The sequence below is a fragment of the Rhinolophus hipposideros genome (assembly GCF_964194185.1).
Source record: "Rhinolophus hipposideros genome assembly, chromosome: 14".
NCBI lineage: Eukaryota > Metazoa > Chordata > Mammalia > Chiroptera > Rhinolophidae > Rhinolophus > Rhinolophus hipposideros.
The window spans coordinates 36,696,132-36,715,597 of record NC_138060.1 but is presented as its reverse complement, the minus strand read 5'-3'; the positions used below and the strand labels follow the sequence as shown (position 1 = coordinate 36,715,597).

General features: G+C 39.0%; 1 protein-coding gene across 1 annotated transcript in view; it reads left to right on the top strand.

The window, feature by feature from the left end:
• Positions 1-19,466, top strand: part of COL6A6 (collagen type VI alpha 6 chain) — an 87,190-nt gene that overhangs the window by 53,123 nt on the left and 14,601 nt on the right. The window contains exons 23-31 of the mRNA XM_081071585.1: positions 501-563; positions 4,416-4,478; positions 5,286-5,336; positions 7,757-7,792; positions 8,442-8,504; positions 11,264-11,326; positions 12,449-12,484; positions 12,601-12,637; positions 18,165-18,658. Coding sequence (XP_080927711.1) covers positions 501-563; positions 4,416-4,478; positions 5,286-5,336; positions 7,757-7,792; positions 8,442-8,504; positions 11,264-11,326; positions 12,449-12,484; positions 12,601-12,637; positions 18,165-18,658 — 906 coding nt within the window. The remainder of the gene's footprint in view (positions 1-500; positions 564-4,415; positions 4,479-5,285; positions 5,337-7,756; positions 7,793-8,441; positions 8,505-11,263; positions 11,327-12,448; positions 12,485-12,600; positions 12,638-18,164; positions 18,659-19,466) is intronic.

Genomic DNA, 19,466 nt, shown 5'->3' with positions numbered 1-19,466 from the left:
CAGAATATTGTACTACCTGAACATATCTTGTTATTAATGCTAATTATTTTTAGCAAATATTGCTTGCAAATAAAGATATTACCATAAACACACACACACACACACACACACACACACACACACTACTTTCTACCAAAGCAAGGAACCAGAAAGAATATAGTTCAAAGCAAATGTCATTTGAATGCCCACTTTAGATGTCTGTCATTTTAGCAACATCTGCACTAACAGTAAAACAATAAGAGCCTAAACTCTCTGTGGAAGAGAAGGCTCACAAGGAAGCACAATCGTTTAGGCATCATCTGGCATGAATTACTTTATTAATTTTCTTTTATTTACTTGTCTTTATTTGACATCTGTGATAATTTTTTCCAGAACAGGAATCAATAAAGTCACAAGGCTTTTCCCATCTGTGGTTCATTTTCCTCTTAGAAGAGACATGAAGGGTTTAAAGGAAAGTTGCTTTATGTTCTTCTGTATTTGCAATCCTTATTTTGTTTCAGGGGCCTCCAGGACCAGAAGGGAAGAAAGGGAATCAAGGCCATTTGGGAAGCCCAGGAATTAAAGTAGGTCACATTCTTTATACCCACCAAAGTTAAGATTTTCTTCTCAAGGGAACTGTGTTTGGTGGTATTAGCCAGAGCCCTTGCAACACAAAGGAGAACATATCCCATTGCCCCTACCCCCGGCTTGATTCTTAGAGAGCCAGCAACATTTAAGGACATGGGTGCGGACCAGGATGATGTCAATGATTCCAGCTCAACATAATCTCACCACAGGCTACACCCAACCTGAGCTGAGGGATCTCGGGGAAGGGGGACTGTTCTGGGGCAAGCCTGCCTTCCTCCCTCCCTCCCTCCCTTTTTGTCTCCCGCTTCTCCTCTCCCCTCCCTTTCCCTTCTCCGCTTATTTATTTCCTTCGTGGATACAAACCTTTGCTGAACACCTTGTAAGGCAAAGGCACTGGACTGGCTTTCAGGCAGACCAGAAAGTCAGCTCCAGGAGAGCAGAGACCTTTGTCCGTTCTGTTCAATGCTGCATCCCTACTGCTTAGCTCAGCACCTGTCACAGAATAAGTACTTAGTCAATATTTGTTTAATGAAAGAGTTTCTTGGTTGTATAACAATAAATGTGATATGGAATCAACCCCCACTGAATTTAGAATATTTTCAGGACACTAATCTATGACAAAAAGTCGTCAAGAATAAGGGACTGAAATGGAGGATTAAACCTAGTATTAATAGAAGTATTTCTGGGCTGGGAAAAGAGGCATCATAGAAGATACACACTTTGAGTGGTCCTCAGAAGATAAGGACTTTAGTAAGCAGAGAGAGCTCCTGGGTAATTTCAGATAGAAGAAATGGGGTGAAGGAGAGAACCAGGTTGGAAAATCCTGGGAATGGTGGTTGGGAAATGAAAAATGATCCTATCTGGTGGGTACATAAAGAACATGAAAGTGTGTGGTGATCGACCTTATTAGGTGGCCAGTACAGTGCTATTTGTGATTTTTGAACGGAGTGTATGAACAGAGCCAGACTTTGGAAGATTTTTAAATAGGCAACTCAGTGTAGAAATATTTTGAAGGCTGAGATATTGGAAGCTAAGAGACTAATTGATACGTTCTCACAGTCTGCAAGACAAGCAATGATTGGATGGCTTACCAGGGTGAAAACAGGAGGGGCTCATGATGATTCTGTAGGACTCCTCCAGTAGGAAACTGAAACAGAGGGAAGAGGTCAAGATGACTCGTGAGCTTCCAGCACAAATGGTAACAAATATCACAGAAATGGGAAGGTCATCACATCTGGTGGCCAAGATGCTCCAAAAAATAGTTTCAAAGCGTAGCAATTAAGGGAAAAAGAAAGAGACAGCCTGCAAAAGTGTTGGACAATGTGTTAAGGAGGAAATGATACAGGGCTTTTAATTACTCTTTGGAGCCACTAGGCTTTGGAGGGTAGGAAGGGGACATTAACTACTGGTTCAGGCACAGTCTAGGACGGATTGGCATTTGGTTGTCTTCAAGGATAGGAGAGCCCGTAACGTGTTTATGCATAGACAAGGAAAAAACAGAGAAAGGAGCAGGTTGAAGATGTAAGAAAGAGTAGATAATTAATGGAGAAATTTCTTGACAGAGAGGATGAGATTGAGGGCATAAGATGAGGGGCTAGCTTTGTCATGGAGAACTGCTAAGGAGGCCAGCAATCGTGTGTTACTGTGACAGTTGATTGAAGGACGAAATGAGGTACATGGATAAAAAGGTAATCAACTCCAGAAGGAAGGGATTACTAGAACACATGTAGCAACAATGGTCTGGAACAGAAAGTTTGGAACAAAGACAATGCTGCCTTCTTGCCTGGGAGAAAACCGCAGGGGAGATGGTGTCACTGTGAGAACCAAGTTTATTTTACAGTGAGGACAGTGTGTGTGTTTGTGTGTGTGTGTGTGTGATGGATGTATAGAGAGTTTGTCATTGCATGAAATAAAGGCATTTCATAGGGTGTGATAGAAGAGACCAACAGGAATGGAGGGACCCTAGAGCCGGATATATAGGAGAGAATGTGGAAGAAGATAGATATGAGCTGAGTAGTTGTGCCAAAAAAGATTGTTGTTAATAAGGAGGATTTTTAAAGGGGAAGGAGCAAGAATTTGGGAGGTAAGTACCCTAAAAGAAAACCCAAACTCTTTGAGCAGCCCCATCGTGGAGCAAGCTCTCCAGACTCATTATTAACTAAGATGAGCCTCAAAGGCTTACTACTACTTTACTCCAATCAGCTCGAGTTCCCAGGGAGGCAAGCAACTCGGCAATTAATCCGGAGCTCGCTAGCCTGATGAGAAACAAAGAGTTTGGCCCTAAACAAGCCCCAGGGCTTCCTTCAGTTCCCTACCTGAAAGCAGATGTTCTCAAATTTCAGTGTGCATAAGCATCAGACGAGAAGCTTATTTTAAAAGGCATATTCTTGGACTCCACTACCAGAGACTGATACTACGAGGGTCCAGGAACTTCCTTTTGCATGTGGACCCCAGGTAATTGTGAGGCAGGTGGCCCCCAGAGCACACTTGGAGAGCCACTGCCCAGAAAGAAAGCCATCAGGCCAGGTGATCTGCTTCCCTTCCTTCCATAGAAACCCCTTCTGTTTCACCCCAGAGTTCAGCGCTGGTGGACATTTGTCCATTTGCACTTCGCACCCTTACTATGTTGCCTTTCTATCCTTAAAAATGTGTTGACCACTCCCGCCCCTTGATGTGCACTACATCCATTTCCACACTGTTTCTTCCAAAGAGCACATTATGAAAAGGGCAAGGGCAGATAACTAGGCAGTAGGTAAACTTGACCGACATGACGTCAGCCAGGTGATCAAAGTTAACATCAGCAGTGATGGCCGGGTGGATCGCATATACCCTGGATATGATGTGATAAGAATAACATGTTACCCCTGTGGTCTTGATAACCAAAACCCATGAAACCCAACCTAATCATGAGAAAAATATCAGATAAACCCCAACTGATGGCCATTCTACAAAATACTTGACCAATACTCCAAATTGTCAAGGTCCTCAAAAACAAGGAAAATTTGATAACCTGTCCCAGTCTAGAGGAGTCTAAGGAGACATGACATGTGGTACCCTGGGTGGGATCCTGGGACATAAAAAGGATATTAGGTAAAAACTAAGGAAATCTGAACAAAGTATGGGCTTTAGTTAATGACAATGAATCAGTATTTATTTATTGTGACAAATGTGCCTTCCTAATGTAACTAATGTAATAGTAACAATAGGGGGAATGAGATGTGGAGCACATAGGAACTCCCTGTACTCTCTTCGTAACGTTTCTGTAAAATCTAAAACTTTCAAGTCTTTAAGCCTTCTTTTGTAAACCTGTGTCAACTTTCCCAAGTAGCTGCACTTCCCTTAACATCATCATACTGAGATTGATTTAAAATCCACAGTAGATGTTCTACTAGTGAGAAGTCAGAAACTATTGCCGGGGAGGCTGCACTATCTTGATTGACTCTTCAAATCTTAAAGCTAGATTAATAAGCCTGTTGCCTTTGCAGCAGCCAGATGACTTGCGCGGAAAATGGTTTTAATGTTCTTAAACAGTACCGAGGTTCCTCTTTGGCTCATGGTGAGACATTTCCAAGGGCGCGGTTCATGGCACTGAGTTGCTAAGATGGCAACTTGCACTAAACAGTACATCAGACTTGCTGAGGCTTCCTCCATCAGTAGAGGAGACCTCAGTAGCCAGCGGCAGCATTCCTTGTATTGCTGGCACAATTCATAGTCCTGGCCACAAACCCAGGGTCGCTGTTTATGATATACATGGATGCAGTTAGCCAGTGTTGTCTCCGTGCCATTGTTTCTAATTTCCTTTACAAAAACAGCCTAATGAGGACACATTTCACTGTTCTGTTTAACAGGGAGAACCTGGAGATCTGGGAGAAAAAGGACCTATCGGCCTACCCGGTCCTCGAGGCTTGCCGGTTTGTGTTTTGTCACTGCTTTTGTTCTGTTCCTTGGAATCTGTTCACTCAATGAATATCAGGTGTGGTTTTTCTGAAGAGAGTATTAAAGATACCATTCCAATCTAGCCTCACGGCTTTCTAGAAATTGAACTATTATGCTCATCGTGGAGTAGTTCCTTAGCCAGCTTTTCCAAGGTGGCGACTTCCGGGCTACCAGACATTGTGGCCAGGGTGCCCTTGAGCCCAATGACAAAATGGACAATACTTGTCTCTTCTTCCATAATTCTTCTTCCATTCTTTCCCTCCATCAGAAGCCATTCATCAGAAAGTCACCCCAGCCTTGCCCCAGTGCTCAGGACTTCTCACTAAGGCCTTCCTACAAGGGTCTGTCAGAAGCAATGCCCAGACATTTAGGAGATCTTGTTCTCATCTAGCAACTGAAAATGCATTCAAGCTAAGGTATTAAAATACAAATGTTACCAGGAAGAGAAACACCACTACCACCTTTTATGGAGATGACTGTATGTGTGGTTTTTCTCATTTTATCCTCATAAGAACACCACGAGTAGGTGTAATTTTTAATATAACTCTTCCCACTTAATGGATAAAACAGGTGAGGCTAAGGGATAGTGTATTGTCTGTATATGTTATGGAGAGTTGCATTTAGTGCCATTATCACCAAATGTCAATAGCCTGCCCCTGAGGGAGAATCCTGCTGCTTCATTTCTCCTAATCAAACCAAAAATCTGGCTGTGTTGTTCTCTGGTGAGTTAGCCTGCTTTGTCTGTAGTCTGGGATGTTTGTAAATACTTGCTTTTTTTACAGGGTGATGAAGGCACCCCAGGTTATGGAAACAGTGGTAGTAAAGGAGCAAAGGTAAGACTTGTCAACTGCAAGGTGGACATTTCCCATTTATTGATTTATTTATTTGGATTTTTTTATTAGTTTCCAATGTACAAAACAATGTACTAGTTAGACACTGCACCCCTCACAAAGTGATATCCCCCGCCCCCAATCTATTGGCCCTCTGACATCATATATATCTATTACAATTCCATTGACTCTATTCCCTATGCTGTACTCCATATTCCATGACTATATATATATTAAATTATAGTTGACATACGATATGATTCAGCTTTAGCTTCAGGTACACAGTGCAGTGGTCAGGCATCTACATCGTCCATGAAGTGGTCTCCCTAATAAGACATGTGCCCATCTGACACCCTACAAAATCTTGTTGCTTGAATTTTGTTTGCCCCATTTAAGAGAAAAAAGAAAGCAGTGAACAAGGTAGGTGTGGACATATATAGATAGATTTTTATAATTTATTTGCAGATATTCTGTGGGGAATGTGGTAGAATAAAAAATCATCTGATGGTTTAAGGCACAGACAACAATTGAAACTTGAAAATTAATTTTCTGGTCTTTGCAGAGCTGTGCAGCCAGGGCCTTATTTGTTCCAGCCTGAACAGTGCACTGAATCTTAGCAGCTCTGTGCTCAAGTATACCTCGGAAGGCATTCAAATATGTGTCCTCCTCTTAGTATGTTTACTTTAGCCATCAGTGAGAGGTTTTACAGGGCCTTTCTAAATTCACTGGGCCAAGCAGTAACTTAAAAATAAAATCTTTTAACCGTGCCAGAATGATAAATTTATATTATTATTGAATATGTAAGTGTCTGGAAGTAAGATAAGTTTTTCAAAACCAGTAATTTATATATATTTATAATAATCGCTTAGAAATCATAACAACAGCCACAAAAATAATATAGTTAAGAATATCCTTTATATAAAATGTTTGAAACCTTTGACAAAGAATTACTGAGCTATAAAAGAAAAATTTCAATAAGTAGATACACCAAATGCATGTTGAAATGTCTAAACCATTATAAAGGGTCAGTGTAATTCCAAGTGAAATACCAGTGGGAATGATGCCAGAGGCTGTCTGGAAGAATAAACAAAAATAAAAGCTAAAATTTCTTTGAAAAAAAATACTAAATGACCTATTTCCAGTGAAATGTTCTTTACAATAAAGAATAATTGAAAACAACCGTAATATCTCATAAAAAAGGGAAATGTTAAGCAGCCTATAACATTGGAATATTAGCCACTCTTTAAAATTGAGCATCTATTAATTTTAATTTATTAAATCAATGCAAATCTCTCAATTAAAGTACTCTATTTTATTTCATTTATTAAAATCAATGCAAATCTCTCAATTAAAATACTCTATTTTATTTTTAAAAATGAATGTATAAATTTTATAATTATGTAAAAAAATTGTGTTACAATGTGAAGTAAAAAAAATCAGAATATAATCAGAAAAAAACAAACACATCCCAATTGTGCTAAAATACATTTTAAGAAGCTAAAAGAAAATAATGACAGTATTTATAATGGCTAGTTCTGGGTAATGAGATTTGGGTCACTTCCTTCTGTTCTTTTTTATATATGTTTGAGGAGGTATTACTTTTAATAATGAGAACATAAACTTTAAGTAAAATATTTTTTTTCATCAAATGGAGATTATCATACTTCTTAAACTATAGTCCATGGCCAAATAAGATAAGCACAGGACAAGAAAATGAATGATCAAGTTTAGATTCTAAGCGTCCCATTTCTCCATTGAAATTCATTCTAAGAAGACTGTTTCAAAGTCAAGAACCATATGATTTCACTGATATGTGGGATATAAAACTGAAAACAACAAAAGAACAAGACAAACAAATGAAGAAACAAAAACTCATAGACACAGACAATAGTTTAGTGGTTACCAGAGGGTAAGGGAGGAGGGGAAGGTGGTAGATGAGGGTAAAGGGGATCAAATATATGGTGATGGAAGGAGAACTGACTCTGGGTGGTGAATACGCAATGTGATATATAGATGATGTATTACAGAATTGTATACCTGAAATCTATGTAACTTTACTAACAATTGTCTCCCCAATAAACTAATAAAATTTTTTTTTAAAAGGCTGTTTCAGAGACACTTGGCCAAATAACCAGTTTTCCTGTGATGTGCCTACAGTAGAAGGAGAGTTGATTTGTGATTCCTCAGATGTGTACATTTATCAGCTTATCTTAGGTTGCCATGATATTTGGGTGAAACCAGTAAATACTTTAATTTAGAAATTAGTTTCTCAGAAAGTTCTGTAGAGTTTCATTTTTAATTGTTTTGGTCTTCCTTGGTTTAGAAGCACTGAAACTAAATAAGACAGCAGGTAAAATTAAAGTCAGTATAAACCTATCTTGGTGATATGTGCATATAGTAATTTTCCCTACTGTCAACTATAGGGACAAGAAGGATTCCCTGGAGAAAGTGGACGTAAGGTATTGTGTGCTTCATACTAACTAGAGCTCAATCAGAAATACTCCTGGGGTTATGAAATGTACCGTGGGATGATAGAAGGTTAGTAAATTATAAATGAATAAAAAGAAACCTTTATGGGGGAAAGGAGGGAAGACAGAAGCAGGGTCTTTTTAAATAAAAAATTCAATTCACAGGTAAAGGAAGAAATCATCCTTATTTATTTTTGTCTGCATAATACATGTTTTCCTCTTTGTTCAAAGGAAAGTAAAATGTAAGGAAAACCAAAATGACCTGATCTCACCTGGCCCAATTTTCTCAATGTGTTTATAAATCACCTTGAGATAATGTTAACCATGCTGTCCTCTACCTTCAGGCTTTCACTTTTGCTAAAAAGACTGACTGATCTCAGTAAATGTCAGGGCACAGTTCTTGTCTCCAAAGAGGCTGTGCGCTGACTGGAGCGAGAGACAGCAGTAAAACAATGAGGAGGCAGTGTGCTATGTAGAGAGCTATAAAAATGAGGGTGGGGAGGAGCGCCTCAAAGAAGATCATTAAAGATAAAAATGTATATAAAAATGTCTTCGTGTTGTAATCAGCTTCAAAACACTTCGAGATATATGTCTTTGATTTTAATAACCATTTCATTTTATTTTTCTGAACTTAATTTAGGGTGAGATTGGGGACCCTGGTGGTCCAGGAGAAACTGGACCCAAGGGAGCTAGAGGCCGGATGGTAAGCTTCTTTGATTCCAATGCCTCCAACCTCTGCTACTTTGGGAAGTCCTTTTTCATGCTTCTCGAATCCTTTGAATTGTCACTTGTTCCCAAAGACTTGTAAAATGTGTGTACTTTTGAAGGCAAACTTGGGCAAGGGAAATGGATATATTGCTCATCCCTCAATGCCAGCAAGAAGGCAAGGATCTCTTTGCTTTTAGTGAACAAGTTCACTGCTCTGGCTGCTAAGGTACCCTTGTTTAACACTGGAAATAAGGTTTTAAAGGACTCCTTGTGGTCCAAAACAGGTCTGCGCTGCCAAAATATGGTCAGTTAAATCGAGTGTCCCTGGCAGATTTCCTACAACCTAATGTACACCGCCGTCTTCACTCTGATGGTTTTGTTAAACTGTTTTAATGAGGTGTATACCCTGAAACGCCCTCTCTTTATATGGAAAGTTTCCATTTATTATGTAACGAAATATGTCTTTATTATTCCATGGAGTGGTGACATATTGCCTAATACTGTGGATCAAACAGGAGTCTCCAGTGTTTCTCACAGGCATCAGCATTTTCGGGTTCCAGTGGCTTAAGAATAGATTTGCATCTGCTGTATCTTAGACTGTGTATGAGATGGCTGTTTTAGCCAAACAGAAAAACACACAGTCTGATAAAACTTGATAGTCGAGGTGATTTTCCAGTTTTGTCATCATAGTTAATTTTATTCTTATCTGGGTTGTTGTTTTAACAAAGTGTATATAACAAGAACTTTAGAGACTATTTATAAAGAAACGGCTCTTTTCCTTCATCCTGCTTCTCCCAAGAGGGACTGCTTCCCAGCTATAATTCTTTCCCTCATATGTGTTTTTGGATGACGATCCTTTAACATTATGTTCTTTAAAAAAAAGATGAAACTGATAAAATTAAAAAGATAATTGGGATAGACTTTCAGATTAATCTAGAGGTTATCTGCATTGAAGTATCTCTGGATCCTTTCCCTTGGCTTGTTATGAAGTCATTTACCCTTGAACATTGAAAGCCTGCTAACAAGTTCAGCTGTTTGTTGGATTCACTCCCCCCAATGGCACATTAATCATTTTTTTAAAAAACAATAAGCTAGTAGGTACTTTTTCTCTTGGCCTTTGGTTACTTGAATTTCCTTGTTCCCCCACACTGGACAATTTATTACTGTTTGTAACTTGGGTATTTCACCTGCCAAGCTACGTGAGTATTGCTGAATTTGAAGTTGAAGTTTAGACACTGAAAACTTCCAGGTTTTCTCTCTCAAAGAGTTGTTTCTACTGGAAAATTCGGGTAAAGCTTTGCCTTAACTGTTGAGTGCCTCTTTAGTTCTCTTGGAATGATTACATTCCTAGTTTATTAATAAGTTTTCTAAATCTTCACCTTGGTGTTTCCCCCAACTGAAGCATTTTTAAAAATTTACCATGCTTGTTAATCTGTCTTATTTTATGTCTAATGTATGTTTGTATGCATTTATATATTTGTAATTAACTTTACACATGCATATACTTCAAGGCAGCGTTTCTTAAACTTGGCACTTTTGGCGTTTTGGGCTGGATGATTCTGCTGTGAGGGCTATCCTGTGCATTAGAATATGTCAGCAGCGTCCCTTGCCTTGCCCTACCCACTGAGATGCCGGCAACAACCGTCTCCCTCCCCTTAAGGATAGCCAAAAATGTCTCCAGAGATTGTCAAATGTCAGAGGGATTGCCGTTGTATTCCTAACAAATATTGTAAAGTGATTTGATTCTTTACAATGGTTCTCATCTGGGGAGAATTCTGTGCCCTGTCCACAGCACACTGTGAATATCCTTGGAATACACAAAGGACGTCAGTAATTATTTGCTGTTCCATAGACAATGCCTTTACATGTTAAGTTGATTTTAGACAATTTCACTTTTGATTCCTATAAAGGTTATAAATCCTCCGGCATTCTGAATGAACAAAGGAACATGGTCCTAATTTTTAAACTAAATTCTAGCTTTCCTTATGATAAATTATATCATTGAATGCACATGGAAAAATTCCTGGCATGCAGTCAAAAACTATTGTTTTTATGACTGCTGCTATTCTCCATTTCACTACAAAGATTTCCAGCCAACTGTTAAAGGTTTTCTTGTTGTTTCAAGGGTTTTTATATTTAATTTTTTGTTTTTCTGTTTTGTTCATTTGTTTTTCACGTGAGTCACTTATTAAATTTAGATAAATTTAGATAAAAATTCATGTAGATAAAAATGTGTGCCTTGATCCATCTATTCCAGTTCTAGCATTCTTCCCCAAGGAAATAATTGCACATATAACATTATAGTGTCATTGCTTATTACAACCACAAACTTAAATGCCAACAGTAAACGACTGATTAAATAAGGTCTGGTATATCCAGGTAATAGAATACTGTGCAACCAAGAAAAAATGATTTTGCAAAAGAATATTTAGTAACATGAAAATGTCCAGAGATGTATTAGTTTAAAAAACAACAGGAAAAAAAGAGTATAAAATGATATTAAGAAAAGAATATATAGATTAATACCAAAAGAATAAATGAAAGACCAGAAGAAAAGATGCCAAAATGTTAGCAATCATTATTTGGGGGAGAGGGGATTGCTGAGGATTTTTTTTTCCCTCTGTGTGCTTTTTGGAAATCTCTCAATTTTTTAAAATGAAAGTGTATGCTGTCTTTAAAATTTAAAACACCCAGACCCACAAACATACATATATTTATAAATATAATTTTAAAGTAAATAAATTCTGCTTTGAGATATCTGCTGGGCTTCGAGGAGAACCAGGATCCCCTGGAGAGCTGGGACCTCCTGGACGCAAGGTGAGTTGACAGCCATAAATCACACCAGATCCTTTCCCAAAGAAAGTCAGTGCATGGTGTTTTCAGTTTCCAAATGTGCATGCTTTCTGTTTTTGCAACTTGGCAACTACTTTCCACCTTTATGTGCTCAGAAAGAGGAAGGAAAATAATGCTCATTAAATATCAGTTGCCATTTCTTGGGAGGTAAGGGGATTTGAGAGGAAATGAACAGTATCAGATTAAAATGAGATTTTGCAACTATCAGTAAAATCTATCTGTCCAATCAATCCTTGCCCTCTTTGTACATTCCCTAAATGATCAGCGAATGAAGGAAAATGAGACGAAATTAATAAATGAGTGAATAAATAATCAAAGTTGCATTCACATGGAACTTACTTTCTTCAGGAATTTGAGTGGGCTCAATTACATTTTCCTTTGCATGTCTCCCTTAGCCAGACACTTCCTGTTCCAAAGATGGGATTAAACACATAAAATTAAAACCAATTCCACTGTGATTTTCTATCTCCAATCCAGATGTAAAAGATAGATAGATAGATAGATAGATAGATAGATAGATAGATAGATAGATAGATAGATATAATTGGCATAAATATAGATTCATTTAAGGAAGATAATTGGGAATACCTTTCCGGATATTCGGGTTGAGTCTGGTCCCTTTGTCATTAAATCGATGATGGGAACAGACTAAGGTTTAGCTCAGCTACTACTCAGTGGCCAAGGCAAAACACTGGGTTGAGACATTCCCAACCCCTGCCTTGAGGAGGGGCAGCCACAATGGATGGTTCAGCCCTGTCTAGTGCTAAGCCATAGCTGTCCATGCCAGGGTCACATTGTTAGCGCCACCCTTAGATTCTGGACAACCCTTGTCATCCAGACCTGGGGCTGCTGGAGGAAAGCGGCCTTTGGAGGTTTGTGTGCATTAAGCTTGCTGCGTATAGGTTATTCCCCTTAGAATGTTATTGTTAATTAGGTGATGAACATCTACAGGTATCCTTTCCCCCTCTAAATAAGAATGAAATCTTGAAAAAGTTATCACTTTCTTAAGGTAGTGTTGGTGCATAGTTTGAATACTGATGTGTGTGTCTAGAACAGTGAAACCACGTTCTATTTTTGTTTCCCTAGGGTGTGAAAGGGGCCAGCGGACAGGCTTCATTTTCCGTATGTATCCCCTGACTCCAGCAGTGCTCTGAACACTCCATTCAATTTACTGATTTTTAAACTTTGAGACCTGGCAGTCTGTTGGTTAATTATTTTGTTTTATTTTTGATCTGTAGACATGTGAGCTCATTCAGTATGTGCGGGACCACAGTCGTAAGTACCCTGCTTAAAAGGATCACGTTTTCAGCATTCATAGAAGAAAAGAAGCAATTTCTGCACTCAAAATTGAGACAATTTACTGGCCAATTTTTTTAAATTGGAGATGTCACTGCATATATTTTGAGTCAGCATAGACTGGTGACTATTAACTAACTCCCTCTTTGGCTGCCAGCATGTCTACTGGAACCTGTTCCAAGCACTATGTAATAATATATCTGGGTGTTTTTAATCTAGGGAAATTGAAATATGAGGTCAGAACTCTCCTGGTGGTGAAATCAATCAGTGAACAATCACAGTAAACTCTTTAAAATGATTATTAACACCTGACCCTAACAGGATTGAATTCACCGGGTGTGAAAGAGCTATGATGATAGCGTGTCCTGGTGGGTGGAAGCCCTGATTTTGGTTTATAGATTATTACTCCTTTCCTGGAAAGTTATGCTTGATTACTTTTAGTTGAACTGATTGGTTTTACTTGTAAAAATTACTCATTCTGCCAACATTTTTTCCTCTCAAAATTTTAAAAGTGAAAAGGCATTTTGATTTGGCAAATGTTCTTTTGAATTTGCTTTAGGAGCTTGTAATAGCCTCCTCTATCAAAATAGGTGCTAGCACCATCAAAGGAATTCCATGTACAAGATGAGGAGAGGGTCGCCTATTTAATGTTTAACTACTAATGCCTAATGACTTCCCAGATAAACATCATGACTGAAAGGACGAGTCAAAAGTTCCCTCAAGGCATTTTGGGGCAGAAAAATAGACACATTAGATCCCACTTCCGTAGTAAGCATTGGTCTCAGAGACACAGACTTTTAAAAGCTTTGAATGCAGGGTTGATTTTAACTCTGCCTTTGTGTAACAGAATGGAGCCATCCCTGATGAGAATCAAAATATAGAAGGTGCCAAAAATATGTATACACATTTTAAGAAAGGAAAACTGTATTAAAATTGAAATGCTCAATATATACCGATAACAAAAGAGAACACAAGTCTCGTTTGACTTCTGCAATTATAAGAGGTGCTCAAAGTGGTTACCATTAGAGTCCAGACACTTCTGATTATGGCGAACTACTGCTTGAGCAACACTGACCAAAGTGTCCACTTGTATTGTATACACCCCGGTATATACATTGGGTCATGAAGACTGGCTGCTTTGGGGCTGAATTAGCACATAGGCTACTGATATGGGAGCCATGAGAAATATAATGACTCAAGGGTAGATCCAAGTATGATACGGCCTGATCTTTTAAAATTTGAGGAGCTTGATACAAAATTACAAATCCAAAAGTAGGTACAAAATTATTTCAAAGGCAAGTGCTATTTAGAACAAGAAAGGAAATCATAGCCAATGACTTCTGCATAGTAAAAAAGCACACACATGTTCATGTGAACACATGGCTGCGAACCCTTCCAGACCCTTGCAAGGGGTCCCTACAGCTGAGAGGTCAATAGCAGTGCTGTCCAGTAGAACTTACTGCAATGATGGAAGTGTTCCAGTGCAGTGTCCCATATGGCAACCGCTATCCACATGTGACTTCGAGTACTTGAAATGTGCTTAGTGTAACTGAGAAGCTGAATTTTTAAATTTCATTTCATTTTAATTCAAATGTAAAGTCACATGTGACTAGTGGCTTCCTTATGGGGCAGTGTAGACCTAAAGCTTAAGCTTCATTTGCTTCAGAGTAAATCTATCTCTGATGTTTTATACATACACACACACATTATATATATATACACAAATACACACACACACACGTGAAATCAATAGCTGTAGATATCTACATGGGGAAATTTTAGAGCAAAGAGACGTTAGAAGTTTTAACTTTCCAAGTTCAGTGGACCTCTCTGCAACGTAATGTTCCCTCCCAGGCAAAAGTCCTTTCCCTCTGACAGCTGGCTGCAGGCTGATGATTTATTGTCCCACTCCTTTTCCATTCCAATTCCCTGTGGAAGGAGCAGTGCCTGTACCAAGATGCGGGGATCCATCTGCTTTTTTCTCCAAACCCTGTCTGTTGTTTTGATTTTTGAGTCATCTACAAAAAACACACAGTACAGAATCTCAGCTGCCAATATTTTCCTACACAGTGCAGAATTTTATTCTACCAAATAATAACCCAATATCCTTTGTTTTTCCTCTGCAGCTGGCGGACACGGTGAGTAATTTTTATTTATAGCACATTATAATCAAGCTAAAAAATGTCATACACCTGGAAAGATGAGTTAGACTGATGTGTTGCCTGCCAAATGATATAAATTTTACCTGGGCTGTCTTTGCCACAGCATACTGGTAGCACAGACCTGCCTCCAATAAATCACTCAGTTTTAGCTGAGTCTCACAGCAATTTCTCAACCAATTGGTTTGATTTCTTTTAACTATTAATATTTTAATGACTAACATTCCCATTTATCTTACTGTTAGGTTTTTATAATAATATCCCTTCCTTCATTCTCTCTCTCTCTCTCTCTCTCTCTCTCTCTCTCTCTCTCTCTCTCTCTCTGTCATATTGTCTCTGTAGTTTAGTGGTTAGGAATTAATGTGCAGAGGGGAAAATGTGGAAAATAAAAGTAGGGATGATAAGATAGCAAGTAAGCTGAATGTGTAGCTCAGCTCATGTTGAAATCCATGGAACTCATGCCTGATGGTAATTACCAAATTGATTTTTTTTATCTTTCAGTGATAGTTTTTAAGTCTTACAAATGCCTATTACATGATATTATTCTATAAATCCATCATCTCCCTCTTACACCTTTATACCCTTATACCTTTTGTGTAAACCCACCAATCCATGCCCTCTGAATACTTGTTCATTCATTCAACAAATATTTATTGAAAGCCTATTATTATGTGCTAGTCTGCCCCAGGCACTAGGGACACAGGGCTGAATAAGATGGACATGATACCTGTTGCAGAAGCTTCCATTCTAGTAAGGGATCCAGATAATAAACCAATGAAAGAATTAGGGAATCCTATACTTGCTGTGAAAGACGGAAAGAACAGAATTGTGTTGGGGGCAGGGCGAGAAATGTCTTTGGATGGAGGGCTCCTATTTGAGGTAATGACTTTGATGTTTGGGCTGAAGAATGAAAAATAGCCAGCTTGGCCAGAGCTAAGCAGAAAGAAGTAGTAATGCAAAGGCTGTGAGATAAGACAGACCTCGGCGTTGTCTAGCAACTGGCAGAAAGCCCTGTATGATTGAGACAGAGTGAAGAAGTGGGAGGTTAGCATGTGAGAAAATAGAGAAGTAAACAGAGACCAGATCAAACTGCGCTTTGCAGGTTATAATAAGCTGGTTTTGAATTGTAATGGGAGAGTATTAAAGAGTATATTGAAAGTATGAAGGAAGGAGCATAAGCTGATGAACAAGTGTTTGACACTTATTTGGGCCACTATGGGTGAGTGAATTGTAGGAGGGATAACGTGTAAAAGCCAGAAGACTAGTTAGTAGGTCGTTGTGGTATTTCAAGCAAATGATGGACTCCTAGGCGAGGGCTACCTTGCTGTGTGTTAGTTGCATGGCAGTGGTGTGGTTGGTCTCCTTCTGTCCTCATCATCACCTGTTCTGTGCCAAGCAGCAACCACCAGTATACAGTGTGTGGCCACGGAGCCATGTTAGGTCTCCACATGGCAATCTGTGCTGTGAGGACGGCCTCCTAGGTGGCACCATGGTACCACAATCCAGCCTAACGTTCTTCAGAATCCTTGGGTTCCGGGCAGCTTGCTGGAGTTCAGAGAATGTATTTGGCAAGTTGCATCAGCCCTTTGGTGTTTTTCCTGGAAACTTGATTTTTTTCATCTCTTCAGCCAGTGCCGGGAATCTTTTTTCCCCTTTATCTCTAAATTACACCTGAAGCTGCATTGTTTGTTGTTGTTGTTGTTGTTTCCATATGCAGTAACAGCCCGAACAAAAAGCTGGCGGAACCACTTTTATATTTGGTTATAATTCCACTCATTTTTCACTATAAAATTGATGTAACCTTGATTTTTAAATAGATATAGATATAGATATAGATATATATAGATATATAGATATATATATATGTTCAGCACTCTCAATTAGACTCAGAAGCTAATAAATTCTGTCTCCATTAAGATGCACAGTTTAATTTGGGGCTGAACGTTTATTCTTATTGATCCTTTTGCCTGTGAAGGTCATGGAGTCCAGAACCAGAAGGAGATAATTAACTAGCACTGAGGGGCCACAGCAGAGAGACTCCCTCCTGGGCCAGCCTTTGTGAGCCCCAACAGGTCTGAGTTCCTGAGCTCCCTCTGAAGAGCTGGGGGGCCTCCTCCTGCATTTATTGTCTCTGAATCTGACTTGCTGGCATCTGAAAGAGAGGAGGCACCCCACACATACACCAAGAGAAGCACATCTTTGGGGTTTCCTTTTACCAGCCTACATCTCAACACCAGCCATCTCCCCCATTATTAAAGTTTTCTTCTTCCTGTATCTGTTGCAAAGAGCTGTCCTTTGTCCAACTCTTTTTTTATTCAGTCAATATTTATTAGATCCTGATATAGGGCAGGAACTAATAATTTGGCAGATCAAGAGAGAGACAATCCCTGTCTCCACACTTCTAAATTAGTGAGAGAGGCAAACATTAATCAGATAATCAGATAAATAGAAATTGCCAACTGTGATAAGTGCAGGGTAATTAGAATGCATGAATTGACACCAATGAATAAATCTGAAGTTAACAGTTATATTCGAGTTTAACAATCATAATTCAAAGTTTCTCTAAGCAGTAAGGCATTTATTGGTTAAAATTGCATTTTTAACTGTTAAACAATAAAATCATTAAAGATTTTCTTATTTTAAGTGACATAGTACTCTCTCACAGTGAAAAAGTCTGTGATAATAGTAATAGCTAATCTTAATTAAGCACCTTTTATGTGCCAGGCACTGTTCTCTGAAGTGCTTTATCCATGTTGATTCATTTACTCCGCAACACAGGCCTATGCAGTGGGTAATGTTAGGACTGACATTTTACAGATGAGCAAACTGAAGCATAGAGAGGATAAGTCATGTGGACAAGGAAGTAGGTGGGTCGGGGTTCTAAATACTTCCCTGTAAAGCTTCCTGTCTTTACATGTAATGGTCTGTGCCGTGTATATCAGTCAGTTCTCTTCCAATCGTTCTGAAATTATCAACAGAGCTTTTACACCCATTCCTTTTTAATCCCTGTTACATTTCCTAAGTAAGTAAAAAAAAAAAAAATTGAGTAAAGCTCCAGCAACAAACATGATGCCATTGATCCGATCTCTGTAGGTAAGAGGAAGGGTATATCCATAAGCTCTTTATTATTAAGAAGGAATTCAGTAATTAAATTACAAATTTCATTACAACTCAATTTGAATTATAGACCTTTCCTTCTGCTTTAAAAGAGCAAATACAGTTTTTAGAATAGCATTTTTAATTACTCAAGATTTAAATTTTTACTATTTTAAATGCTTATTTTAATATTTAGATAATTCCTACTTAAATGCTACTTAAATGATCAAGAGCATATTCTTGGCCTTTAGGAAAACCTGAATGCCCCGTGCATCCAACAGAGTTGGTGTTTGCATTAGACCAGTCCCAGGACGTGACAGAGCAGGAGTTTGAGCAGATGAAAAAGATGATGTCTTCCGTGGTGAGCAGCATCCGCGTCCGGGACAACAGCTGCCCCGTGGGAGCGCGCATTGCCGTCCTCTCCTATAGCTCCCACGCCAGGCACCTCATCCGCTTCTCAGATGCCTACAAGAAGCCACGACTCCTCAAGGAAATCGAAGCTCTCCCTTATGAGAGATCCTCAGACGGCAGGGAGATCGGCAAGGCAATGAGGTTTATTTCCAGGAATGTCTTCAAGCGAACTCTCCCAGGGGCTCACACAAGAAGAATCGCCACATTTTTCAGCAGCCGTCAATCTGCGGATGCCCAGGCCATCACCACAGCCACCATGGAATTTAGTGCCCTGGACATCATTCCTGTTGTGATTGCTTTCAGCAACATGCCCTCCGTCAAGCGTGCATTTATGGTAAGCAGGTTAAGCCTTTCGCAGAACTTTTTGGGGGGTGAGGGGGTGGGGAGGAGCCAAATCCAGAAGCCTCCATAAGAAAGTACAGCATTAGAGCTGGTGGTCCGGCTAGGTCTTATTTTCGGGGAAACACGGTACTATGTATGAGATAGGTATTAGGTTGGTGCAAAAATAATTGTTTTTTGCATTTATTTTTTAACCTTTTAAACCACAATTACTTTTGCACCAATCTAATATAATTGTTATTCCCATTGTATTGATGACTGAGCCTGGAGATTTAACTTGCATGCCCAGGGCCAAACAGCTAAGAAGTGGCAATGTCAGGACTTAAACCCAGGTTTGCTCTTCCAGTGCTTCTGCAAGGGACTCTCTGAGTTGCTGCTGGATATAAATACAGATACTACCGTGTTTACCCCAAAATAAGACCTAGCCGGACAATCAGTTCTAAGGCGTCTTTTGGAACAAAAATTAATGTAAGACCCAGTATTATATTATATTATACCCAGTCTTATAGTAAAATAAGACTTGGTCTTATAGTATATTACGTAAGACCTGGTCTTATAATAAAACAAGACCTGGTCTTATATTAATTTTTGCTCCAAAAGACGCTTAGAGCTGATTGTCCAGCTAGGTCTTATTTTCAGGGAAACACGATAAATCAGAAAGGCCAATAAACATTCCTCGATGTCACTTCTGTGGCTAGAATAGTAATCATTGCTCTACAATAAAAGCCACTTGACTGATTTTATAACTTCACCAATCATTTAACTACTTTATGAAGGAAAAGCCATTCTAGTTGGAGCGTCTT